Genomic DNA, 27455 nt, shown 5'->3' on the forward strand with positions numbered 1-27455 from the left:
CTTTTGTGTCTTCTGCTGCAGCTCTGAGTGCAGTCATTAGCGGTGAGGCTTTTTACAGCATTGCTCACCTCCCCTCCCTGCAGTTGCCAGTCAAGCTGATCTTAAAGGATAGGAGCAGGAGTCAATAATAATAATAATAATAATAATAATGAAGTTGGCAACAGAATTCAGTTTCCCACCTCTCATTTGGAACATAGGAGAAATAGCTGAAGGTCCACTCTGAGTGAGAACCGTTTTATGCCACAGAGGAAGTGTTTGGCTTTCAATGACATGAGAGGGTGGCTGGAGGTGACATGACAGAATTTTGTAAAATCATGCTTGGCATGGAGAAAATGGGTAGAGAAAAGTCCTCTCATAATACCAGAACTTGTAAGGTAAACATAAAGGGACCCCTGACCATTAGGTCCAGTCGTTGATGACTCTGGGGTTGTGGCGCTCATCTCGCTTTACTGGCCGAGGGAGCTGGCATACAGCTTCTGGGTCATGTGGCCAGCATGACTAACCGCTTCTGGCGAACCAGAGTAGCGCACGGAAACGCCGTTTACCTTCCCGCTGGAGCGGTACCTATTTATCTACTTGCACTTTGATGTGCTTTCGAACTGATAGGTGGGCAGGAGCAGGGACCGAGCAACGGGAGCTCACCCCGTCGCGGGGATTCGAACCGCCGACCTGATTGGCAAGTCCTAGGCTCTGTGGTTTAACCCACAGCACCACCCTGCATCCCTCCCAGAACTTGTAGATAGCCAATAAAGCTGAATGTTGGAAGATTCAGTACAGATAAAAGAATGTCCTCCTTTACGGAGCTTGTAGTTGGAACTGTGGAACTCCCTTCCACAGGAAGCAGCTTAGATGGCTTTAAGACAGGATTAGACGACTTCATGGAGGAGAGAGATGTTGATGGCTCCTAGCCAGGATGTCTCTGGTCTGCCTCCACAGACAGAGGATGAATTCCATCTGTTGAGAACCGAGGGAAGAGAGAGAGAGCTCTTGTTCTCAGATCCGGCTTGCAGGTTCGCCAATAGAGGCATCAGGGTGGCTCCTATAAGAACAGGATTCTGGACTGGACGGTCCATTGGCCTGGCCCCGCAGGGCTCTTGGTAATGTTCTTAGGTTCTTATGCTACATGCCACACAGTCATTCAGAGGTTGACTTCCCCTGAGCCTGGAGGCTCATCATGCCTAACAGCCATTGCCAGATCTCCTCCAAGAAGTTCCTTGCTCCTTTCTGAAAGCCATGAGAATGTGAGGCCCCCATTCAGCCCCTGCAACCTTTGCAGACCACCTCTGTGGCCTTGTGCCATTCTGTGCACTCCCCGCACCCAAGAGTGCCCCCCTCCATGGGCAGCAGTGATTCCAGGCAGCCTTTGGCATTTGTGCAAAGAAGTTTGTGTCCACCCCTCCTGCCTCCTTTTGTGCAAATAGTGTTTGTCCTCTGCCTTTCGACTTAATCAGACCTTCCTCTGCAGCAGATATTTTGTGAAAACAAGATGCTGTTTGGGGGGGGAGGTATGAACCCAATTGCACTTCCTCGAAGGAAAATGTGGCCTGACAGTCTCATTCCCAGGCTCCCGAAATTGCCTCTCAGCTGGCCGAAGCTTCACTGCACCGCACCTCTCTTTGATTTAGGTGATGAAAAGTCACTCAAGGGAAATGAAAACTCCTGTTGTCAGGCAGAAACCCTTTTCTCCGGCTTCTGAAAGGATCTCTCCACCACATGCAGTCTCCAAAGTTTGTCTCTTCTGGGCTCTCTGCACAGTTGTTTTGGTGCTGTTTGCTTTACGATGCAGCCAAGCGCCTTTCTGCTGTAATCCTCAGTGGGCCAGGGTTGTTTTTAAGGGACCCAGCACTGGCTAATGAATACCCTGGTGAGGGAACAGCCTATTCTCTTCAAACAAGAGAGCATTGGCTGCTGAAATATTAAGTGCTGATTGCAAAAGGGGAGCAGTGCCATAAATTGGGCTTCCTCTGAATGAAGCAGCCCAGGAACTCCAGAGGTCCTGTTTGTTGTGCATTTATGATGGTTTGTGCCCAGGATGGTAGCAGGGCAGTTATATGCAATCCCGCTTTCGATACTATTTGCACCTGTGAACTTTGCAGAGTGGACATACCTCTCTGTCTCCAGGTGGTGCACGTTCCATAGTTCCCTGCCAAAACCCTGTCACTTGTCATGCCATCAATGTTGTGCGTCTCATCTGCGTTGCGTTGTAATGCAAGAATCCCCCTAAAGATGGCAATAATGGCGTAGCGTTGGGGAAGCACTGCAGAGCAGCCCCTGGCGGAGAGGGCTGGGTGACAACTAGGGTTGTGCTCTTTCCACAGCTGGAGGCTGTAATGTTTCTGAATCCCAGTTGCTGGAAACCACAGGAAGGGAAAGTATTGATCATGTGTTTGAATCCTGCTTGTGGGTTTCCCCACAGTTATCAAGTCAGCCCCTAAAAGCTCCCTAGCTGGATCAGGCCAAATGGGGCCCAATCCGATCCAGCTTCCTACTCTCACGGTGACCACCCAGATGACTCAATGGCAAGCCTGCAAGCAGAGCAGGTTGCAGCAATTTAAAAAACAGTTTAAAACCAGATATAGTCACAAGAATAGGGTGGTTCCAAAATTTTCTCTCTCTGGGTCAAAGGCCGCAAAGGTAAAGAGGTGTATCCTTAGCATATGGCAGAAGTGATGTAAAGAGAGTGCCTGGCGTGTCTCTGTGGGAGTTCCCAGACTCTGCGGCTGCTCCAGAGGATGCCTTTTCTCCAAACAGCGTTGAATTCTTTGTTGTCAAGCTCTCTGAACCAAACGCTGCGGAAACTCAGTGGCCGGGAGACAGTTAAGATGCTGTAATTTCAGGGTTTGCCCATGCCTCTTTCAAAATCCTTCCTCCCACACAGAGACGCCCAGGAGTGCCGAAGCTACATGAATTTTAATTATCTGGCTGCATGCAAGAGGGGGCTGCCTTGCAGAGGGTGAAATATTAATAAAACATAAAGCGCTGCTCTTGTTTCTGCTTAATAAGCATCCTTGACAATGGGGAAGGCTGAGCTCATGAGCGGCTCTGACAAGCGCAGGTGGAAGCAGGGTTTCCCCCAAAGATGCGGGGGCTTCCCCCCCAAAAAAACCAGAGTGCTGTGGGCTGGATGTGGAAATGGTGTGTGCGCATTGCTAGCCGTTATGGGATGGAGCCAAGGAGGGCAGGGGGCTGTGTGTGAAGCCGCCTTTGATTCATTTAGAGCTGTGGCTATTTTTAAAGTGACGTTGCATTTAAGAAACTCTTCCAGCCTATGCTCTGCCTCCACAGTTACAGGCAGGGATGCCTCTGAATGCCAGTGGCTGGAGAAGGCAGGAGGGGAAATTTGCTCTGGAGCTCAGGTCCTGCTCTCTGGTTCTTCCCAGCAGGCCCTTCTGGTGGTCTTACAGGAGGAGCTGCCTCGTCCTTAGGGATCGGGTGTGTTGCGTGCCCAGTGATTGTGAGATTCCATCTGTACATTTCTGAGCCCAATTCAAAGTGTTGGTGCTGACTTTTAAAGCCTTAGACAGCCTTGGTCCAGTATATCTGAAGGAGCGTCTCCACCCCCACCGTTCAGCCCGGACACTGAGGTCCAGCACTGAGGGCCTTCTGGCAGTTCCCTCATTGCAAGAAGCCAAGTTACAGGGAACCAGGCAGAGGGCCTTTTCGGTAATAGCGCCTGCCCTATGGAACTCCCTCCCACCAGATGTCAAAGAGAAGAACTACCAGACTTTTAGACGACATCTGAAGGCAGCCCTCTTTAGGGAAGCTTTTAATGTTTGATGCATTACTTTATTTTAATATTGTGTTGGAAGCTGCCAACAGTGGCTGGGGAAACCCAGCCAGATGGATGGGGTATAAATAAATTATTATTATTATTATTATTATTATTATCATCATCATCATCATCATCATCATCATCATCATCATGCTGATTACTCCGATGTGCCCTGCAGAAGTGCCTGAGGACTCCCAACACACATCAGAGGAAGCTGGCAGAACACAGACCTGGTGGGATGCCCAGGGAGGCTCACATTGCCAGCACGCAGGAGGGCTTCCTCATAGAACTGCAGAGTGGGAAGGGACCCTGGGGGTCATCTAGTCCAACCCCCTGCCATGCAAGTATCTCAGCTAAAGCATCCCTGGCAGATGGCTGTCCAACCTCTGTTTAGAAACCTCTTAGGAAGGAGAGGCCACCACCTTCCCAGGGAGTCCTTTCCAGCTCTTGCCATCAGAAAGTTCTTCAAGATGTTGAGTTGGAATCTCCTTGGCATTTGAATCCGCTGGTTCAGGTCTTTCCCTCCGGATCAGGGGGAAAGAAGCTGGTTCCGCCTTCCATGGGGCAGCCCTTCAGATATTTGAAGACGGCTGTCAAATCTCCTGTCGGTCTTCTCTTCTCCAGGCTAAGCGTCCCCAACACCTTCAGAAAGAGCAAGACTCTTATGAGCACTCTATAGGATGGGTGGTCATAAGGCTGTCTGACCCTCCTGAATTAATTTCCTGTGCTTTTGAGGTTTGTCCTGGTTTAGCATCTGAGAGAGAATAAGTTTGAGGAAAGGGCAAGCCCTGCTCCTGCCTTATTCCAAGCCCTTTCTATACCAGATAGTTCCTCATTTGGTTTTTTCAAGTCTTTGTTTTTTAAATATCTGCTGCTTGTGATATTTATGACTGGCTAAGCAGAGGTCAAGGGACGCGGGTGGCGCTGTGGGTTAAACCACAGAGCCTAGGACTTGCTGATCAAAAGGTCAGTCGGCGGTTCGAATCCCCGCAACGGGGTGAGCTCCCATTGCTCGGTCCCTGCTCCTGCCAACCTAGCAGTTCGAAAGCATGTCAAGGTGCAAGTAGATAAACAGGTACCGCTCTGGCCGGAAGGTAAACAGTGTTTCCATGCGCTGCTCTGCTTCGCCAGAAGCGGCTTAGTCATGCTGGCCACATGTACGCCAGCTCCCTCGGCCAATAAAGCGAGATGAGCGCCTCAACCCCAGAGTCGGTCACGACTGGACCTAATGGTCAGGGGTCCCTTTACCTTTACTTTTTAAGCAGAGGTGATTGGCATAAACATCTATTGAGCTTCTTAGCCACTGAAAATGTATTGGTAGCATTGGGGCTGAGAGGAGGAAGACTGAACCATGGTTTTGGAGAGTTTTTTTTAATGGGGGTGGGGGTGTCAAAATCTTGGCAGGACTATTCCCCACTTTGCCCATTAGCAGGCTCTTCCCTGTCACTGACAGCCTCTCTGCAAAGATCTCCGGATTTGCACAAAAGTGCAACTTTAGTAAACAAACAAGAAGAACTTTTGCATTAATTTTTTTAAAATAGATTTCCAAAAGTACAGTTGGAACAACAGGGACAATGCATGCAGCCTCGCAGATTTGGCAACTGTTGTACAGCAGCTCCAAAGATCCTGCACTGCTTGCAAATGTATTTCTGAGCCCAAGCCAAGCTGTGGACATATAAAGGCCCAAATATGGGCCTGACAGGGTCTTCTCCGTGGTGGCTCCTATCTTTGGACTGACCTGTGTCTGATGCTACTGTGGACTATGTTTTCACACCAGTTACAGAGGCATCTCTTTGCCCAGGCTTTTAAGGAGAACCTAAGCTAGTCTGCCAGGGACGCGGGTGGAGCTGTGGGTTAAACCACAGAGCCTAGGGCTTGTTGATCGGAAGGTTGGCAGTTCAAATTCCCGCGACGGGGTGAGCTCCCGTTGCTCGGTCCCAGCTCCTGCCAACCTAGCAGATCGAAAGCACGTCAAAGTGCAAGTAGATCAATAGGTCTATCTCCGGCGGGAAGGTAAACGGCGTTTCCGTGCGCTGCTCTGGTTCACCAGAAGCGGCTTAGTCCTGCTGGCCACATGACCCGGAAGCTGTACGCCGGCTCCCTCGGCCAATAAAGCAACATGAGCGCTGCAACCCCAGAGTCGGCCACGACTGGACCTAATGGTCAGGGGTCCCTTTACCTTTAAGCTAGTCTGCCAGTGGAGACTAGGAACAGAGGAAGCCGTCTCGTACAAAGTCAGACTGTTGGTCCATTTAGATCAGTATTGTCTGCACTGGCTGGTAGCATTTCTCCAGGGTACCAGAGGGGGAGCCTTTCCTAGCCCTGCCCGGAGATGCCATGAGGAATTTCACCTGGGTTCTTCTGCAAGCAGTGTGTGTGTCCTGCCACTGAGCTCTTTATAAATGTTCTTTGTTTTGCGTTGCTGAAAATGTTGGTATCTGTAATTTTTATTGTGTGTTTTACGCTGGTGGAATGGTCTTGATGACGGGGCAGGCTCATAAATCAGGCGGAGAAACAAGCACTTAAATTAAATTGCAGATTGGCCATTAGCAAAGTTAGGGAACTTTCATTTGTGAGGTTAATCATGCCTTTTGGCCTGGAACGTGTCGTTTGTGGATACTGTCAATACAGATCACAAAGCCATAAAAACATTTGCATTTGCACGGCCCTTTGGAGTGCTCAGAGCACCTCACATGGCATTATAGCAGCGCTCCTCACAACAACCTTCTGAGGTAGGACAGGGCTGCTGTAAGACAAAGGGTGGAGAAGGCTTGAGGCTGAGAGAGACAGGCAGCAATCGTCCCTCCTTCTTGATGTGAGACTAGCAGGTCAATGGCTGAGAACATGTCTGCTGGGCCAGGCCAAAGGGGCCCCCTCTAGTCCAGCATCCTGCTCTCACAGGGGCCAACCTGGGAAACCGACAAACAGGATTTGAGCGCCTCCCCTCCTGCAGTTCCCCGCAATTGGCATTCAGAAGCATTTCTGGCTAGGGGCCATCTGCAGCCTTCTCCACGAATTTGTCTAATCCACTTTTAAAGCCATCTTGGTTGGTGGCCATCAGGGCCTACAGTGGCAGGGAGTTCCACAGTCTAATTATGAGCTGCCTGAAGAAGTCCTTTCTTTTCTCTGTCCTGGGTTTTTCCGGCGTTCATTCGATGCCCACGAATTCTAGTGTTCCAAGAGGAAGCATTTTCCCTCTCCGCTTCCTCCTTGCCTTGTGCAGTTTTATAAACTTCTGTCCTATCGCCTCTTTCTGCCTTTTCTCTGAACTAAGAGGTCCCACATGGGGAAGCTTTTCCTCATAGGGGAGGGGCTCCATCCCCTTGACTGTTTAGGTTGCCCTAGTAAAGGTAAAGGGACCCCTGACCATTAGGTCCAGTCGTGGCCGACTCTGGGGTTGCGGCGCTCATCTCGCTTTATTGGCCGAGGGAGCCGGTGTACAGCTTCTGGGCCATGTGGCCAGCATGACTAAGCTGCTTCTGGCGAACCAGAGCAGCGCACGGAAATGCCGTTTCCCTTCCCGCCAGAGCGGTACCTATTTATCTACTTGCACTTTGACGTGCTTTAGAACTGCTAGGTTGTCAGGAGCAGGGACCGAGCAACGGGAGCTCACCCCATCACGGGGATTTGAACAGCCGACCTTCTGATCGGCAAGTCCTAGGCTCTGTGGTTTAACCCACAGCACCACCCTTGGTTGCCCTACTCTGGAACTTTTCCGACTCTGCTACATCCTTTCTGAGGTGAGGGAGATGAGCAGAACTGAACACAGCACCTGGGAAGAGGGGCAGGCATGGCTTTTCTACAGCCTGCTTCCTGCCTGGCCTTCACCTTCTGCAGGGGACCTCAGGGTGGAACGATGGAGGTCCTGCTCTTGATGGCTATGTTATTTTTCTGCTCACTTTCCCATCTCCATGGCACATGTTTCCTTTCCCCCCTCTGAGCTCCGGTCAACCAGGATCTATCCCACAGCCTCCCTTTTCATGCTTTGCACTTCATCCAATCCCCTCCTGCCTCACAGCAACTCAACCCAGCAGAGGAAAATGGATAAATAATGCAGACGTAGCTTTTATCGGTTTAGGGTGGTGAAATCAGATACGAACTGGGCTGCAGCGGCTCAGTGGAGAGAGAGGAGTTGTAATGACCAGTCAAACGGTAGCCTCACAACTCCCTTCTGTGCCACCCTGGTAGCAGCACACACACAACTGTTTAGAGGGAAGGAAGGGAAGAGGGAACACGACAGAAGTTTGTGAAATAATGCAAAGCACAGGGAAAGTGGATAGTTGTTGTTTTTTTTATATTTCTTTGCAAACCCTAGAACTCATTGACCTCCAGTGTAGTCGAATGTTGGGAGATTCAGGAAAGATGCAAGGAAGCAGTACAGTTAAAGTGTGGAACTCCTTGCCACAGGAGACAGTGATGTTCATGAACCTGGATGGCTTTAAAAGATTTGACAAATTCACTGTGCTTCTGAATCCCAGTTGCCTGAAACCACAGGAGGGAAGAGTTAATCCTGCTTGCAAATTTCCCATTGCTGCATCTGCTTGGCCCCTGTGAGAACAGGATTCTGAACTAGGGGCCCCCCATTGGCCTGACCCTGCAGGGCTCTTCTTATGTTCTTATACCCTTTTACGAAGCAGCGTTCTGGACTGAGATGAGCCCCCACTGGGGCGATTCATTAAGACGACTGCCTTCTCAAATACCAAGGCAGGGCTTGGCTGTCACTCAAATGATGCGGAAAACCAGTCCCTCCATTCGCAGGGCCTGTAAAGCAACCTAAATGTGCTGGAACAGGCCATAAAATTACCGTATTTTCCGCTCTATAGGACACACTTTACCCCCTCCAAAAATGAAGGGGAAATGTGTGTGCGTCCTATGGAGTGAGTGCAGGCTCCTTGCCTTCAGCAATAGCAACGCGAGGCCTCTGCACTCCGTAGGCTTTGCATTGCTTTCGCTGAAGCCTAGAGAGAGAGGGGTCGGTGCGCACCGACCCCTCTCGCTCTCCAGGCTTCAGGGATAGCTTTTGGAGTGCAGTGGGAACTTGCGCTGCACTCCGGAGGCCTCAGGTTCCTTTTGCTGAAGCCGGGAGAGCAAGACTCTCCTGGCTTCAGCAGAGAGGGAGAGCTGCGCAGCGCCCCTTCAGCGAAGCGGGAGGAGAAATGGAAGGGGCTCTGTTTCTCCTGCCGCTTCGCTGAAGGGGCGCTGAGCAGAGAGGGGGAGAATTTTTTTCCCTTGTTCTCCCCCTCTAAAACAAGGTGCGTCCTATGGTCGGGTGCGTCCTATAGAGTGAAAAATACGGTACTTTTTAAAGCAATCCTTTCCCTGTGCCCTGTTCAATGGTCCACATACAGTTAGAAGGGGGGGGCTTCAGTAATTGTGTGAAAGTCCCCTTTGGGGGCCTAGCATGAAAAGCTTCCCAAAGCAGAGGGCCTCTGAGCATGCGTGGGCGCTTGTGCTTGCACGCTTGAGCATGTCAGAATGGTGTGCTCCTAGGCACCTGCAGAGTGTCCCCAGTGAGGCAGCTCCAACAAGCCACACACAAAGGACAGAAGCATTTATAAGGGTGGTGAGCGACACCCCCCCCGGCAGGGTTGATTCCCTAGTGGCGCATCCTCTTTTCCCAGATTGATCTCCTTAAGGAAGGGGGCAGAGTAAACTGGGAGGCTGCATCCCTGAGGAGGGACATCAGAACTTCCTGGATCAGGCTAATGGCCCGCCTGGAGTCCAGCCTCCTGTTCTCACAGACGCCCCAGTGGGGAACCCGCAAGCAGGATTGGAGCACAAAGAGCACAACTCTCCCCTCCTGTAGCTTCCAGCAACCGGCCTGAAAGAAACAGCCCTTCCCTTTTGCAAGAACCCCATTCAGAGGTAGACTGCCCCTGGGTGGGGAGGCTCCATTCTCTGCAACCAGCAGGTGGATCGTCGCCTTTTCAAGGCACCTCAAACCCAGCGACCCCCACCCCCCACCCCTTGTTTTTTAATGGCCGGCGACATTGTCAAAAATTGAAGTCAGCAAGGCTTCTAAACACCAGTTGCCAGAAACCGCAGGAGGCGAGAGGAGAGCAGCTGCCGCTGCCGCTGGTGGTTTCAGCCGCTGTGAGATGCCATTGGCCTCATCCTGCAAGCTCTTCTGATGCTCTTATCGCCTCCTGGCTCCGCTCCAGGGGTCCAGCCCCGCAGTCCGTTGCGGGGCCTGGGATTTCCCCCCCTCCGCAGTCCTCGATGCGTTGGTCAGCCTCCCGCGTTGGCGAGCGCCGAGCGCATCCTCCTCGGAGCAGCGCGGGGGAAAGAGGTGCCGGGGCTGCGAGCCAGCCAGCCAGCGAGCCCCTCCTGCTGTCCCCCGGCGAGCCGTCGAATCAGCGGCGCCCGCAGTGGTCTCTCCTCCGCCCGGGCGAGCCTCTCATCCGAACCTCGGTCACGTAGGATTGCGTAGAAGCGGGGAGGGAGGCGAGGCTGCTGGTGCCGCCGCCGCCACCGGCTGCCTCCGAAGAGGCTCCCATTCTCCGCGCGCCGCTGCTCCGCCGGGTCGGGACCACAGGACCCGCCGCGAAACCGCCTCCTCGGGGAGAGGAGATGGCAGCCCGGGCGGCCGCGGCTGCTGTCCGGCCCCCGGGCGGCCCCTGAGCGCCTCGCCGGTGGGGGCGGCTCCCGGGCAGCTCAGAAGAAGAGGAGGAAGGGGGCTTGGCCGCCCCCGGGTCGCTGGTGGCGCCATGGGCCGCCGGAGAAGCTAAGCGAGGCCGTCGCGGAGCTATGTGGCTGGCCCGGGGACCGGCGGGCCGTAGCGGGGGCCACGAGGCAGCTGCAGCGCCGCCGCCGACGGAGAGGAGGAGGAGGCGGCGGCGACGGGGGGCGGGAGCCTGAGAGAGCCCGCCTTCGCCCCCCCCTCCTCCGCCCGCCCTCCGCGCGGTCCCCGAGCGTGGAGACAGACGGCGCCTCTTTCGTCTTCCCAGCCGACGTCGACACTGCGAAAGGCCTCGCCGGACGGGTCCCGGACGGAGCGGGGGCCATGAGGGGGGCTCCGCCGGCGCCTCTGGGGTCCGGCAGCTCAGAAATGAGATCCCCGCGAGGCCCCGACGCCGGAAACCCCCGCGCCGAGGCGGCCAGAGCATCGCAGGGAGCAGCAGCAGCCGCAGCCGCCCCGTCGGACCCACATTCCTCCTCCTTCTCGTGATGCACCGCTGGGCCTCGGGACCCGCGGGGGGATACTGAGGCAGGGCTCTGGAGAGCCTCCACTCCCCCCTCCCCTCCACGCCCAACATTTGCCAGCCGGGTTTTGTATCCCTTTCTCTCGCTCGCTTCGCAACGAGGACCGTCCCTTCGTGCCAAAGCCGCGCGGGCCCTGGAGCGGCCAGCTGTTGCGGGGCTCGCCTCTGGAGAGGCGCGAGGTTCCGGAGGGGCGTCGGGGCCCTGGACAAGGCGCCTGGCCAGCCTGCCGACGGAGAGCCCCTGCCGTCGGACCTTCCCCCGAGCGGAGGCAGCGCGGGAGGGAGGCGAGCAGAGGCGTCTTTTCCCCCCAGCCTCTGGGCTGGGGGGGAGGCGGAGAGGAGCAGGGGGTCTCTGCTGGGGGCCCGGACTTTCGGGGTGGGGGGCTTGCGCCGAAGATGGGGAGCCGTCGAGCGGGCGATGAGGGCTAGCGGCCTGTGACTGCTGCTGCCGCCCGCCCCGTCCGGCCATGGCCGCGGCCATCGCCAGCTCGCTGATCCGGCAGAAGCGGCAGGCCCGCGAGTCCAACAGCGACCGCGTGTCCGCCTCCAAGCGCCGCTCCAGCCCCAGCAAGGACGGCCGCTCCCTCTGCGAGAGGCACGTCTTGGGCGTCTTCAGCAAGGTCCGCTTCTGCAGCGGCAGGAAGAGGCACGTCCGGCGGAGACCAGGTCAGTAGCTGCCGCGGGCGGGCGCGCGCGCGCCAGGGGGGCGCCCTGGGGGGCCAGACCCAGAAGCAGCGACCCTGGGCGTGTGCTGAGGGAGTGCGGGTGCTCCCGGGGATTGCCCTTGCAGGGGGGCCTCGGGGCATGTGCAGAGTGCCTCCCTTGTTTTGAGCAGTCCAGGCCAGTGAGTCCTCTTAGCTCAGCGCCTGGTTCCTCGCAGTTTGCAGGGTGCTGTCCAACTCCACCTCGACAGATCGGCAACCGAGGTAGACTGCCCCTAAACCTGGAGCTCTGTTTATCCACCAGAGCCACTAGGCATTTATAGACCTAGCTGCCACATATGAAGCTTTTACATTTTGACTGCGACTAAGGTGGGGCCATTAGTCCTGCCACAGGGCTCAGCTGAATGCCTCTGGGGTGCCCGTAGCAGGGCTTGACGTCAAGAGCCCTCTCTTGCTCTTTGCCCCCCACCAACTGGAATTCAGGCTTAGGCTGCCCCCTCCTATTGCCATTGTGACGAAAAGCAAATAAACTGAGCGTGTGCAGAGGGCCACTTAAGAACTGCAAACCCCCATTTAGAAGGCAGACCCAGGGGCTGTGTTTCCCGGGTGTTGATTTTCAATACTAGGAGCCAGGCCCGCAGCGTCTGAGGCAGGGAGGGTGGCAAGAGTTCTCCTGCACAAGTGCAGAGCGCTCCCTCATAGGCAGCACCACAGCAGGGGTGTCTGTGGATATTGTGCAGCTTGTTACCATCATTATTTGCAGCCTGTCTGTCAGAATACGGATCCTTCAAAGGTAGCTTATAAAGGACTTTGAAATGTAGTCCCCCCCAAACCCCCCCCAACACATGATAAGCAATTTCAACATGTAATAAGTCAGATCATTGGTGGTAGATTGATCCCTGAATTTTTCCCAGGCTCAGGGCTGCCTCCCCCCACACACACTTTTTGTCTTATTTTGAAAGTTCTTCCTTTTTCCCTTTTAATTTTTTCCCTTGCTGCATTTGCATAACAGTTCCCAGATTAATTGTCCCACATTGCAGCCTTTTATTCTGGATTCAGGTGGTTTCCAGCAAGTCCTCCCCCCCCCCCCCACTTCTGGTTCTGCTCTTACAGTAACTAAAAGGTGTAGGATCCTTCTTTCCTCCCAGTCCGTATATGCTTTGAACCACAGGGAGCAAAATCCGTTCTCTTCTAGCTGTAATGCTCACAGGTACTTGGGTCAAGTGTGCGGAACTGACCCGGGCCTGCAATTATCACCGGAGGCCCATCTTCATCGCCCTCCCTTCCGGAGGGGGGCAGCAGGAGAAGGGGCCTTTTCTGTGGTGGCTCCCCACTTGTGGGACGCTCTCCCCAGGGAGACTCACCTGGCACCTTCATGGCGTGTTTTTGGGGCACCATTTCTCTGTAACCAGGACTTTGGTCGATGAACATCAGTGTCTGAAATTCACCAGGTGCCAAGGGCATTTTACACCTGCCTATCTGCCCAAGTGAAGATGACTGTGTGGCAGGATGCCACCTGGACGTCTCCGCCACCTGGAGCTGCCTACCTGGGGATCTTGGGCTCTTCTGTTTTCTCACGTTAGCAAAATGTCCTGTGGAATTCTATCCATTACATTTTATCTGCGCAATCACAATGAATTTCAGGAACCCTAAAGTCGTATTGAAAAATGTGACTTTCGAGCTGCCTGGGCCCCAAAGGGCAACCTGGCATTCTGTTTTGGCTGGTTTAAGGAGACATTTGGCACCCAGCTTAAATATCTCAGTTTCTAACCCTGATTAACATTGCATGGCCTTTTAAATGTGTTTGTGGGGTGCGGGATATTGGCTTGTCATTGTTTTTCATAGAATCACAGAATTGTAGAGTTGGAAGGAACCTCAGGGGTCATTTAGTCCAACCCTCTGCAATGCAGGAATTTTAACTAGATCATACATGACCAATGGCCACCCAACCTCGACTTAAAAATCTCCAAGGAAGGAGAGTCAACCACCATCCAAGGTAGTCTGTTCTACAGTACAGTGGTACCTCAGTTTATGAACTTAATCCGTTCCAGAAGTCTGTTCTTAAGCCAAAACTGTTCTCAAACCGAGGTGTGCTTTCCCAAATGAGGCCTCCCGCTGCTGGTGCCCTTCAACCGTTTGGATTCCATTCTTAGACCGAGGTAAAGTTCTCAAAGTGGGACACTACTCCGGTTTTGCAGAGCTATTAAACCAAATCATTTGTAAACAGGACTGTTCTTAAACCGAAGTACCACTGTAAACCTTAGTTGAAAGACACCCATAGTGTTTTGTGCTCCCAGATGTCAGATTTTTAACAAACATTCAGTGACTGGAGCCTGATAGATGATCCGAAGTTTTATCAGGTGTGTTTAACCCCAGGCAGATCTGTGGCAGCAAAATGTGGCTGACTTTATAACACCCTCCCCCCGAAAATGGACTAATTTTTTTTACATGCTAATATCCACTGTCCCTTCTTCCTCTTGCATGTCAATCGGATTTGAACAGGACACATTCCCCGAATCGTGCCCATTGGTACCAAAGGTTTGCCTCCTTGCTCTCAAGAGCCTCAGCTCTGCCAAGTGGTCCAAAAGGAAGGCTGTCCAGGCATAGGATTTGCTCTGGCCACTGGTTTCCCCAGCTGTGCTACTACTGATGCTCCTCTCTGTGTGACGGAGCCTTGGGATGTTGCATTGAAACGGACACAGACTCTGGTGCTCAAGTCAGCCCAGAAAGCACATCTTGTGAAGAGCTGGAAAAGGGGTTTGCACACTGAGCTTCTAGCGTGGCTCCGACATCCCAGCACTCTTCCCTGTGGACGGCACCAGACATTACAGGCCTCCACTAATGAATTTGTCCTTATGTAACAGAGAAGGAGGATGTCTACAGCGCACGGGGAGTAGGAAGAACACGTTCTCCAGCTCTTTGCATGCGCACGCCTCTGCTTCCCATTTCACAAGGAATCTGTGCTCCACAGAACATAAGGAGTTAGGCAAGCGCCTGTGCTGGATCGGGCCCTTGGCTCATCCAGTCCAGCGTCCTGTTCTTACAGGGGCCAACCAGACGTCCAAAGGGAAAAGCCGCAAGCAGGATTCAAGCATGAGAGCCGTCTCCTCATTGCTTGTACCAATTAATAGCCCTCTCCTTTGTGAATGTGCCTGTTCCTCTCTTAAAGCCATCCAAGTTTCTGGCCATCACTGCCTCCTGTGGCAGGGAGTTCCATAGTTTAATTCTGTGATGAAGGATTTTCCTTTATCTGCCTTAACCTTCCGCCATTCAGCTTCCCACAAGCTCTAGAGAGATGGAGAAGAACTTTCTCTCTCTCCGCTTTCTCCAGGCCAGGCAGAATTTCATAAACTGTCATGTCGCCTCTTCCTTGCCTTTTCTCTAAATGAAGAAGTCCCAAACGTTGCCGCCTTTCTTCATAGAGGTAGGCTAGGCTGAGAGCCAGTGACTGGCCCAAGATCACCCAGGGAGAACTTCACGGTCGAGAACCCTGGTCTAACGCTCTAACCACTACACCACGCTGTCTGCAGATACATCATTTCAGGAACTTGTGAATCGTCTTATCGGAATAGGCAGCAGCCAATCCCTCTCAGCTGGGATTCAGCTGTCAGGAGGCCCTTCTCTCTCTCTCTCTCTCTCTCTCTCTCTCTCTCTCTGCACTCTACTGGCATGTAGCTTGGCTTGCTTCCCTGAGCAGTCTGAAATTCATATCTGCCGTGTCTGGCCAAATTCAACCACTAACCGAGTGCTCTCTCTCACTCACCCAACACAGGCCTTATACCGAGTCAGACTGGTGCTCCACCTAGCTTAGTGGGGGGGGGGGGGCTTGGACCTATAAACTCACCCCCAGTGCCCCCTACTGTACCCTATTGAAAAAGCATTATTTCAGAGCGGCGGTTTGCACGACCCACTAATGTGACACAATGCAATTTGAGACAGCGACAGTTAATTGCACATTTATTCAAAATCTGATTCAAGCCATTGAGTTCAATTAAATCAGCAAAACTGATGAAGCTGATACAGGGATGCCCCCACAATGAGAGCCACTGATCTAGCTAAGTATTGTCTACACTGACTGGCAGCAGCTGGCCAGGATATCCCAAGGGAGACTTCCCAACTGGGGAACTGAACCCGGGACTCCTCTAGGCAAGGCAGGTGCTCTGCCCCTGAAAGGTGGGTGCTTGTTTGTGTGGTCCCACCCTGCCTGCAAGGAGCAGATGGAGCAAAGTCAATATATGATGAAAAGGTAGCTGATCAATTGATGGAGTGGCAGGCAGTTTGCTGCTGCACTTGAGCTGTGACTACTGCCCTGGCCACTGTGGGCAGTGAGATTCCTGGGTGAGGTCCAGGATCATGCCCAGTATGGCCTCCTTAGCAGTCCCGTTTAAACCAAGAGCTGAGAAGCTTCAGATCCGTCAGCCATACTGTCTAAACTTTGGTGGCTAAGAGCGACCTTTGATTCCTTTGGAAATGGCATGCACTCTGTGCATGCTCAGAGACACATCCCTGCCAAGCACAGAGAGGGCACACAGTTACCTGAGGGTCGCCTAATGATGGCTTACTCTCTGCCCTGCTAGACTTCCAAAGTTTGTTCCTTTTTTTATTAAAGTACCCAAGAGAAAGGGGGAATTGCTGGCTTTGCACAGCCCACCTCAGCCAGATATTGAACTGAACGATGTAGCTTGCCTTTTCAAGATCCGCCCTTTGGGTCTGGAATTGTCAGCCCTGTAGGATAGTTTGCTTTGCAGAGTCTCTTTTCCACCTTGCAAGGTGGAAAGCCAAACTGTCCAAGAATTTCCATCCAAGCAAGTTGGGTCCGGAAGTTTTGCACTTCCTTAGAAACACACTTTGGGGGGGGGGCAGTGGGAGGGCAAAAAAATCCTTTCTGGCAGCCTCAAGGTGCAGCCTTAAGGTGATGTGAAGCAGCCCTATTGGCCCACCTAGGCCCAGAGGCAAAGCAAGGTCAGGTGGTACCAGTGCGGAAAGTTTTTGTCACCCCCCACACACATTGCAATTTTTGGGTACGTTGCCCAAAGTTGTTCAGCTTTTTTTTTAGGATGGTTGGCTGCAAAACAGATATGCCCACCGATCGGAAAGTCCGACCGATGATAGCATAAAACCTCCTGGGGTGTGTGAACACCACCCACTGGGGGGGTGTGGCAGGCTGATTACCAGGCATATTTGCGCAATCAGCAGGTGGATTTTCACGACAACAATTTTGCCAATCGCGGAAATCCGCCCACTGAGTGTGTGAGTGCCACCACGCCGAGCGTGGTGTAGTGGTTAAGAGCAGTGGACTCGTAATCTGGTGGACCGGGTTTGCTTCCCCGCTCCTCCACATGCAGCTGCTGGGTGACCTTGGGCCAGTCACACTTCTCTGAAGTCTCTCAGCCCCACTCACCTCACAGAGTGTTTGTTGTGGGGGAGGAAGGGAAAGGAGAATGTTAGCCGCTTTGAGACTCCTTCGGGTAGTGATAAAGCAGGATATCAAATTCAAACTCTTCTTCTTCCTCCCAGGGGGATTTTGTCACCCCCCCTAGGCATGACACTCAGGGTGGACTGCACCCCCCACCCCCTTGTGACGCCCCTGCCTAGGCCATCCACACTCCAGAGCCTCTGCCTGTGTTGCTCCTGAGCTCCCTTTGGCCATTCCTGCCAGGGGACGGAACCTGGGGGCTTCAGTGGTTTGCACAGCCACTGAACTACCATTTCCCAATTTGCAAAGGAGGGGAGGAATGGAGGTGGCTTGGATGGAAATTCTTGGACAGCTTGGCTCGTGACATTGGCGTGCTGGAATCTAGCCGTTGCCGAGTAAGCGACTCTTGCAGGACAGACCATTCCAGGCCTAGAAGCAGAAGTCAACTCGTGGGATTGTGCTGGACAGACGAGCCCGTAAAAGCACTTTGCAAATTAAAAAATGCAAATGAAAGAGGCCATAAAGTAATGACCCTTTTTGCAGTGTAGGAACATAGGGAGCTGCCTGGTACTAAGTCAGACCGGTTGGTCCAGCCGAGCTCGGCGTCACCAGCAGCTCTCCAGGGCCCCAGGCGGGGGTCTCTCCTGGCCCTACCAGGACATGCCAGGGATTGGATCTGGGAAGTTCTGCACGCAAATCCCCACTGCTGGTGAGAAACATTCCCCTGCCCCTCCTCACAGGCGCCCCCTAGAGATAACGGCTAAGGCAGGCTTGGTGTGAGGGTCCTATGTTCACCTTCTCCACCCCCCCTTTTGTTTTGCAAAGTTTCTTCCTGGCTTCCTACACTTCCTGCCCCCCAGCCGCAGACTACCTTTCTGCCAAAAGCTTTTCCTACAGAGCCGTGTTGCACAAATCTTTGTCCCGCTGTTTTATAAGTCTTTGTAACTGTCATCACTGGGCTTTTTAATTGTTGCGAATGCTTCCGCCTCGCCTTATTCCAATTATTTGAGATCCTTGTGTTTATTGCGCTTTTAACTATGGCGCTGGCCACCTCGGGTGGGCTTTGCCCCAAAGGCAGCATATAAACGATTTTATAGCGCAAGCAAAATCAATACTGATATGGCAGCTTCGGGCGGGGGGAGGTGTGGCAGTGGTTTTCGGGTGGGTGGGAGGAGCAACACTAAAGCTGTTGGTGGCATCCAGCTAAGGTGAAGATGCATGCTTGTTCTAGAGAACAACCCTGTGCACCCCCTAAACCTGTTGTTGGGGTTTCCCCAACCCTCGGGGTTAGATTTGGGAAGGGCATGGGAAGAGGGGAGGAAGTTATGTTGTGCAAGCGTGAACCCATGCGCTGATGGGACATATTAGTTGGGTGGTGCTCATAGTGTGGCCCAAGGCATGGACCCCTCAGTGTCATCTGTGGTATGGGGTCTTGGAGTTCCTGGCTTGGCAGTGCTCAGAACCACCAAATCTTTAGGGCAAGGCTTACGGACGGCTTTTGGAAGAGGCCTCGCCTCCTTCTCTCTCTCACTCTTGCGACTTGGAGCCCTTGTGGCCTGTCACTCCACTCCTGGTGGTGTCTGAATATTTATTTATTTATTTATTATATATATTTAAATGCTTTATTGATTGAAAACTGTATAACAAAAAAGATCAACAGATACTAAAGGCAAAATAAAAAATAAGCAATCATTCATTCCTTAATTGATACTTGCTTTCTGCATCATTTTGCAATTGAGTTTAACATTACCTCCAATCTTCCCATTAAGTTCCCAAATTAAATTCCTTGAATACGCACTTAACTTTATTTTCTCCATGTTGTCTGACTTGCTTTAAGTTTTATCAAATTATCCTACTTACACACAGAAGTTCAATCAAAACTCCTGCCAATGGATCGATATTTCGACAGTCTTCTTTTACATAGGCTCTGTATATGTCCCACTCTTTGATAAATTCTTCATCTGTAACGTCTCGTAACCTTGCTGATAATCTCTCGCCAGTTCAGCGTACTCTCTTAATTTGTTTTGCCAGTCTGAATATCAATTTAAGCGGCAGGTGTAGATCCTGGAGAGAGAAGTTGGGAGTTTGAAAGGACTCAAGGCTTGGGTGAAGCCAAAGCAGACTCCTTGCACTCCTTGCTCCAACATGCATATTGGAGCCCCTCCGACAGGTGGAGCTGATTTAATTATGGAGCTTGATCACTAGAGAACAGCTTGGTCTGTTGAGTGCAAATTGCGAATTCTGCCTCTGCACAGAGTTGTGTGTGATACAGACCCTCATCCCTGCCCCTTTGCATAGATTCAATACTTTCTTGTCTCCCACTTTGGCTGGCTGAATCCACTCTTCACCCTGTAGCTCCTCTGCTTTGCCTTCCAGCTTCAGCAGAGGAGGGGAAAGGATCGTGTCCCCCTCTTTGTGCAGAGCTATGGATAGGTGGGCTGGGCTGCCGGTCAGCCAGGCACTCCGCCTGGAGAGGCAGGAGAAAGACTGGGCTTCAGAAGCACTCAAAAAGCCCTTGAAACGCCCAAGGAGTCTTTCAGGCTTGAATTTTTAATAGACAGCTTTTGTGCCTTGTTTCGGGGGCCGAGAAAGAGCCGGAGCAGGATGCGGCTCATTTTTTTCACAAGGAGTTTTTGCAGCTCAGCTGAAGAGCTTTTTATGGTTTTGCAGGTGGAGGCTTGGGGGGGGGGGGCAAGGGAGGAGGCCGGTCAGCCTGCAGGGAGAGCGCAAGAGAGACCCCCTCTGTACCCCAACCCCCCATGCCCAGGGAAGGAGGCAATATTTGCAACTCTCTTTTTCTGTCAGTTTCCTGCTGAGCTGTTCCCGGCCTGCCAGGAGCGTGGGCGATGTTGCTGGGGGGGGGGTGTGCATGTGTGAAACCTGCAGTTCCAAGGAAGGCAGCGGGCGGATGTGGGGGGGGGAGGTTTGCGTGCAACAATCCCTCGCGAGTGAAATGTGTTGCTGGGGAATTAAAAGCCTTTTGCTTTGTGAAGTTGTCTCCTCCGCCATCATCAAAAGAGCTCATTCAGGAGCTGGTCTCAGAACAGTCTTCCCTGGCACCCAAACCTAGTGCCTTCGAGATGAATTCCCATCTGCCCCAGCCAGCATGGCCCACTGGAGTTGTGGAACCATAGCTGGAAGGGTCAAAAAACCCTGACAGGTGGTCATCCAACCTCTGCTTAAAAGCCTCCAAGGAAGGAGTGTCCACTGCTTTCTGAAGGAGTCCAAAAGACCTGGAGGGCACCAGGTTGGGGAAGCCTGTCCCAGAGCAACAAAACTTTTCAGAACTGTCTCCTTCTTGTGAAAAGGCCACCATCCCAGACATGATTTCTGTGTTCCGCTGCTATTGAGTGGGATTTTTGGGAAAGGGCCACAACTGGGTGGGCAGAGCATCTATCTTGCATGCAGAAGATACCAGGATCAGTCCCCAAAGACATCTCTAGGAAGGGCTGGGAGAGAGGCTCCTGTCTGAGACCCTGGAGAGCCGTTGCTGCCAGTCCGTGCAGGTGCTACTGAGCTGGACCAGGGCCTGACTTGGAATAAGGCGGCTTCCCACGACCCTGGGATTAAGACCACTGTGTCCCTCTTCTGGTTGTAATGGATTTGGATATCACCAACAGCTCTAATGCTAGTATCCTTTGATGTTGTTTAGTCGTTTAGTCGTGTCCGTCTCTTTGTGACCCCCTGGACCAGAGCACTCCAGGCACTCCTGTCTTCCACTGCCTCCCTCATGCTGGTAGCTTCGAGAACACTGTCCCACCATCTCATCCTCTGTCGTCCCCTTCTCCTTGTGCCCTCCATCTTTCCCAACATCAGGGTCTTTTCCAGGGAGTCGTCTCTTCTCAGGAGGTGGCCAAAGTATTGGAGCCTCAGCTTCAGGATCTGTCCTTCCAGTGAGCACTCAGGGCTGATTCCCTTCAGAATGGAGAGGTTTGATCTTCTTGCAGTCCATGGGACTCTCAAGAGTCTCCTCCAACACCACAATTCAAAAGCATCAATTCTTCGGCGATCAGCCTTCTTTATGGTCCAGCTCTCACTTCCATACATCACTACTGGGAAAACCATAACTTTAACTGTACGGACCTTTGTCGGCAAGGTGATGCCTCTGCTTTTTAAGGTGCTGTCTAGGTTTGTCGTTGCATTGTCATTTGTCAGTGTACTGAGATATCCAAGCGCTCAGATGGCTTAGTGTGCTGTGTGCCACCAGCAGCACTTCCGCCCCTCCTGCAGTGTAGGCCAGTATTCATCCTAAGCAGCAGGTGGAGGCAGGGGAGGGCACTGGGTTCGTGATGGAGGTAGAGGTTGAACTCAGCCCTTCTGCTGCTCCTGGTTTTGCTTTCTGCTTCAAACCTCGGGGCTGCTGGGCTGACTGCTCCAAAGCATCTTGAAAGCACTAAGATGGAAAAGCAGTGTGATGTAGTGGTCAGAGTGTCAGACGAGGACCTGGGAGTCCAGGGTTCATATCTCGCACTCAGCCTTGAAGCCCACTGGCATGACCTTGGGCTAGTGGCTGCCTCTCAGCCAAACCTCTACCTCTCACGGTTGTTGTGGGTATTGGAGAACCCTAAGTGCCACCTTGAGGGGGGAAAGGCACGGTGCTCCCGTTCCTTCAGGGCTGGCTGAGCCACACCGGGCTGCCTGAGTGAAGAGACGGGTGTTGTTGCTGCCGAGCAGCTGTGCGCTCAGCCAGGGAGCGCATGGCTGACTGCACATGTTTGCATGGGGGAGCACCTTTTGGTTAATGTGTATTATTCGCAGAAAGGCACAGCAGGCAGCCATTTCAAAATCTGAGTGATAGTCCCTGGGAATATGGCTCTTAAATTCAAATGATCTGGTGGGTGCGTGTTGCTCTGCTTCTCTGCACAGATGTTGAATGCAAATGGCAAAATGCAGGGCGGAGATCTGTGAGCTCCTGGCTCACGTGTTTAGGTGCCAACATTGGGACGCAGCTGCTGAAAGCGGAAAAGAAGAGCGCAGCTGAGCCCATGTTTTTTAGTGATTATTTTTTGGAGGGCGGGTATGTGTTTGTGTGTGAAGGGAACTTGCCACGAGCTGAATGGGACTTCAGCCAAGAGCTGTGACCCATAACTGAGAAGAGCATACTGGATCAGGCCAGTCGCCCATCTATTCTTGTTCCCACAGTGGCCAGGGTTAGGGAACGCTGCTCTCAGGGACTGGCAGGAAGGGAGTTCCAGCTCAGCATAGCCCTGGTAGTTTCATTGTTCTAATGCAATTGATAACTCAGCTTTTTCCAAGAGGTGCCTGTCTGGTCCAAGTCCTGGGTGGTGATTGAAATCATCTCTATTCTTCTTTTGCTGGATCCAGCCCAGATAAATGGTTCTAGAAAGTCTTTTAAATGGAAGAAGGAAATTCTGGTGGCACCAGAGCCAGCAGGCTGGGCACGCATTCTGCCCGCTGGCCTTGGCGACTCACTTCCTACAATGCCCCCCCCTTGCCTCCCGTTCGGTTGCATCTTATTGATTTGCACACCGCTTGATTGATTTTAAAAAGACACTTAACGTGGTTTACAAAAAAAGATAAGGCAATGGAATCAGCAGTACAAAAAAATGACAGCAATAGTTCAAGGATTTTGAAAAGTTAAAAGAAGAATGTTCTAAAAGCAGAGGAAAACTCTCATCCATTTCTAAACATTTGGATAGTCTTGTCTAAATAAATATGTTTTTAGCAGGTGCTGAAAAGAGTACATTGAAGGTGCTTGCCTGGTATCAAGAGGCAGGGAGTTCCAACAGAACCGCTCTTAAATAAATACAGAGACCTCTATAGCTCAGCTGGTAGAACTCTAACCATGGGTTAGAGCCCCACATTGGGCAAAAGATTCCTGCAATGCAGGGAGCTGGACTAGCTGACCCTTGTGGTCCCTTCCAACTCTGCAATCCTACCATACCATCAGAAAATTCTTCCTAATGTTTTGTCGGAATTTCCTTTCTTGTCATTTGAATCCATTGGTTTGCATCCTGCCCTCTGGAGCAGCAGCAGAAGCCATCTTCCATGGGGCAGCCCTTCATGACTATCCTATCCACTCCTCCAGGCTAAACATACCCATCTCACTCACCCCTCCCCCATCCTCCCACAGCTTGCTCCAAGCCCCTCCCCTCTCACCCCATGCCTCTCCCCTCTTAACAGAGGGCAGGTGCTCTGTGGGGCAATCTCTGTTTGAAGGGCCCCTACACCCTCCTCCGTTAAACAGCTCGCCTGGGCCTGCCAGCCATTCCTCACTCTGCAGACTGCAGAGCATGACGACACCTTACATTTTTATTATATAGGGAGATATTCCAAAGTTCATTCGTCCTTTCTTTCTTTCTTTCTTTCTTTCTTTCTTTCTTTCTTTCTTTCTTTCACTTACCATTCCCAAGCCTCTGAATATATCCCCATCCCCCCCCCCCAATGATGGAAAGCAAACTCTTTAGGATTCAACGCCAGATGGGCTTGTGATAATTGCCCACACCAGCTGAACAATAGTCTCCACACTGGAGATCAAAGATGACAGTTCACCGCAGCTTTGCGAAACCAGGGCAGCCTTGGGACTGCCTGTCTCCCGCAGACTCTATTTGTGTGTCGGTTCCGCCTCTTTCTTTCATTTTCGCCGTGTTGCATCTGGCTGCGAGCTGCAGGTCGCCTGCAAACATCCACTCCCGCAAGCCAGCTCCTGCATCTGATGGAGAGATGGAGAGTTCTGGCTATCCTTAATGCGACAGGCCCCGTCACTAAAGGTGTTCTGCCTCAGCATGACTGCAGCGCTAGCGAGAGATGCAGGACTGGGCAGAGGAACATCAGCCAGGAGGGTCATCTTCAGCTGGTTAAAAGGGTTAATTGTAACTGGTTTTATCGCTTTTGCAACCACGTTTCACACTGCTTAGGGAAAACAAAAACGGTGTTAGGTGATGCTTCAGTTGTTGAAACAGAACATGCATAAATAAGAAGGTAGATTAAGGACATATGTGGGGCCTGCAGGATCAGGCCCATGGTCCATCTAGCCCAGGATCCTGTTCTCACAGGGGCCAACCGGACGCCTGGGGGAAAACCACAAACAGGATCTGAGCACGAGAGCAACGCTCTCCCCTCCTGGAAAAAGGTAAAGGGACCCCTGACCATTAGGTCCAGTCGTGCCTGACTCTGGGGTTGCAGCGCTCATCTCGCTTTACTGGCCAAGGGAGCCAGCGTACAGCTTCCAGGTCATGTGGCCAGCAGGACTAAGCCACTTCTGGCAAACCAGAGCAGCGCACGGAAATGCCGTTTACCTTCCCGCCGGAGTGGTACCTATTTATCTACTTGCACTTTGACGTGCTGTTGAACTGCTAGGTTGGCAGGAGCTGGGACCGAGCAATGGGAGCTCACCCCATCGCGGGGATTCAAACCGCTGACCTTCCAAACGGCAAGTCCTAGGCTCTGTGGTTTAACCCATAGCGCCACCCACATGGCTTCCACCAATTCAGAAGCATTTCTGCCTCTGACTGTGGAGTCATCGTGGCTGGTAGATATCGATAGCCCTCTCCTCCTCCATGAATTTGTCTAATCCTCTGTTAAAGCCACCCAGATTGGTGGCCATTCCTGCCTCCTGTGTCAGGGAGTTCCACCGTTTAACTATATGCTTCATAAAGAAAGAATTAATTTTATTGGTCCTGAATCTTCCAACATCAATCTCCACGAGTTTGAGTGTTATGAGAGAGGGAGAAAGACATTTTCCCATCAACTTTCACCATGCTAAGCATAATTCTGTAAACTTCTATGTTGTCTCTTCTGGCTCACCTTTTCTCTAAACGAAAAAGAAAAGTTTGATCTTTCTTCTGCTACTCTTTTTTACTATTTATTTGTTGCATTCGCGTCCTGCCCTTTTCTCCAAGGAGCTCCAAGTGGCCCACACGATTCTCCTGCTCCTTATTTGATCCCAGTGAATTTCATGAACCTGGGTCTCTCCCAGGCCCTAGCCTGACCCACTAACCACTACACCACACTGCCCCAAGACACGTGTGAGTTTTCTTGGCAATTGCCGGCTCAGGCCTCAAACGTACGAATCAGGGCCACGTCCACCCCCTCGTTTGCAGCTGCCATTTAGTCAGAGAGCCCCCCCCCCCCCGTTCCCTGGTGATGCATCTGAGTGTGGCATTGGAGTGTGGGTGGAGGAAATCGCTCTTTAAAATTTAAGTGCTGGGTGGAAAAAAGCTTCACTATTGGGGTTTGAACTAGGTTCCTCACCATGGAAGTAGTAGCTGAGCTGCCCGTTTGTTAATGGGTGGATCAGGGCCTGACTGAGGTTTGATGAGGCCCTCAGCTCCTGAAAGTAATGGGGCCCTTTATCTGTCCAGCTGTCCTTTGTCAACAACAAATTGCCGCTGTTTTTTGTGTTGAATATATGCTCTATGGTAATTGATGGACCGAATAGGTCCATACACAACACAAAACACCGTTCCTGTATGTAGGTTTTATTTTACAGTGGTACCTCAGGTTAAGTACTTAATTCAATCCGGAGGTCTGTTCTTAACCTGAAACTGTTCTTAACCTGAAGCACCACTTTAGCTAATGGGTCTTCCCACTGCTGCCGCACCACCGGAGCACGATTTCTGTTCTCATGCTGAAGCAAAGTTCTTAACCTGAAGCACTATTTCTGGGTTAGCGGAGTCTGTAACCTGAAGCGTATGTAACCTGAGCTACCACTGTATTTGTTTTTTATCTTATATTTTGGAAATGTACATCCCAGTTTTTTTGTTCCTTAAAATTTTTTGGGGGCCCCAAGAGAGCGGGGCCCTGAGCTAGAGCTTGTTTAGCTTAGACATAAATCCGGCACCAGGGTGAATTACGGCTTATAGATTTTGGAAAACTGCAAGAGGGCAATTCACTCTGCAGGGAGCAAGTTGTCTTGGGCAGGGACTGTGTTGCAAAAGGGCATTTCCTTTGACAATGTAAAAGGCTCCCTCAGAAGGTGTGCTCTCCTACCTTGGAAGTGTTTAAGCAGAGGTTGGGTGGCCATCTGTTAGGGATTCTGTCGCTGAGATTCCTTCATTGCCGGGGGTTGGACTGGATGACCCTCGGGGTCCCTTCCAAGTCTACAATTCTAGGGTATAAAAAGCCCAGCCCTTTCACAGCCCAAAGGGGGGTCAGCAGAAGAGTGCCTGCTTTGCATGTAGAAGAAGCTCCCAAGTTCAACCCTTGGAGTTTTCAGGTTGGCCTGAAACGATGGAGAATTAGCAAATTTTGAATACTAGAAAACTTGGAGGAAGTTTGTTTGGTCCTCAGGGACCTCCCGGCCAGTGCAGAGACCTCTTATTTTACCAGCTGATTCAGTATAAAAAAATTCATTCCAGTACCATCTTAAAGACCAACTTAGTTAGTTCTTGGTATGAGCTTTCGTGTGCATGCACACTTCTTCAGATACTTAGTTGGTCTTTAGGGTGCTATTGGAAGGAATTTTTTTATTTTGACTATGGCAGACCAACACGGCTACCTATCTGCAGCTGATTCAGTGTACAGGATCAGGCACGCTGATCATTGCTTAGAGAGGAAGGACTCCAATACGGAGCATTTTGGGCGGGTGAAAAGGAACCGTCTCCTTTTGCCCATGTGCTGGCCCACATTCCGCCTTGCCAGGAAGTGCCAAATTGAGAGCCAGTGACCCAACTAGTCCGGCAGCTTCTCCCCCCCCCATGGCCAACAAGATGTCCTAGTGGGAAGAACCCCCCAAGCAGGATCCAAGAGAATTCTCCCCTTCTGTGGTCCCCAGAAACTGGTATTTGGAAGCCTTGCTGCCTCCAGCTGTGAAGGGCAGGGCAGAGCCACCCTGGCCAGGAGCCATCAATCACCCTCTCCTCCTCCGTGAATCTCTCTGATCCTCCTTTAAAGCCATCTAGCTTGGTACCAATCACTGTCTCCTGTGGCAGGGAGTTCCATAGTTCAACTCTGTGCTGCATGAAGAAGGACTTTATCTGCCCTGAATCTTCCAATGTTCAGCTTCATTGAATGTTCACAAGTAGTTGTGTAATGGGAGATGGAGACAAACCTTTCTTTGTGCCAGGCATAATTTTTATGAACTTCCATCAGGACATCTCTTTCTCACTTTTCCTCTGAAGTTCCCCTTCTGGTGTCCCAGGAAGTGCTGAATTGAGAAAGCTGCACAAAATATCTGAATGGGCTTCCCTTTCCCCCTTTGCATTACCGAATCCTTTTCTCTATGGCGGATCCTGATCATTAAACCCCAAACTCCCTGTCTTGTTCATATCTACTATGTTCCTTCCCACACAGGCCCAGTCTGGTTCATGCCATCTTCAGGGCTAGAAACTTGAATTCTCCACTGGAGATATCAAACTCCACTTTTGTAGGCAAAAGAGCTGCAGAGCCCAGAGAGGGGCTTAGAAGGCTACCATGTGTGGCAACCGCACCAAACATGATCC

General features: G+C 51.9%; 1 protein-coding gene across 3 annotated transcripts in view; it reads left to right on the forward strand.

Moving 5' to 3' along the window:
* FGF12 (fibroblast growth factor 12) overlaps nt 1–27455 on the forward strand; it is a 231204-nt gene that overhangs the window by 122537 nt on the left and 81212 nt on the right. The window contains exon 1 of one of the 3 annotated variants that reach the window (XM_081190669.1): nt 11435–11640. The exons of the other annotated variants lie outside the window; for them this stretch is intronic. Within the exon in view, the coding sequence (XP_081046795.1) occupies nt 11442–11640 (199 nt within the window). The 5' untranslated portion in view covers nt 11435–11441. Of the gene's footprint in view, nt 1–11434; nt 11641–27455 lie in introns of those variants that run through there. 3 annotated transcript variants of the gene reach the window in all.

The sequence above is a fragment of the Podarcis bocagei genome (genome assembly GCF_964188305.1).
Source record: "Podarcis bocagei genome assembly, chromosome: 4".
In the NCBI taxonomy this organism is placed as follows: Eukaryota; Metazoa; Chordata; class Lepidosauria; order Squamata; family Lacertidae; genus Podarcis; species Podarcis bocagei.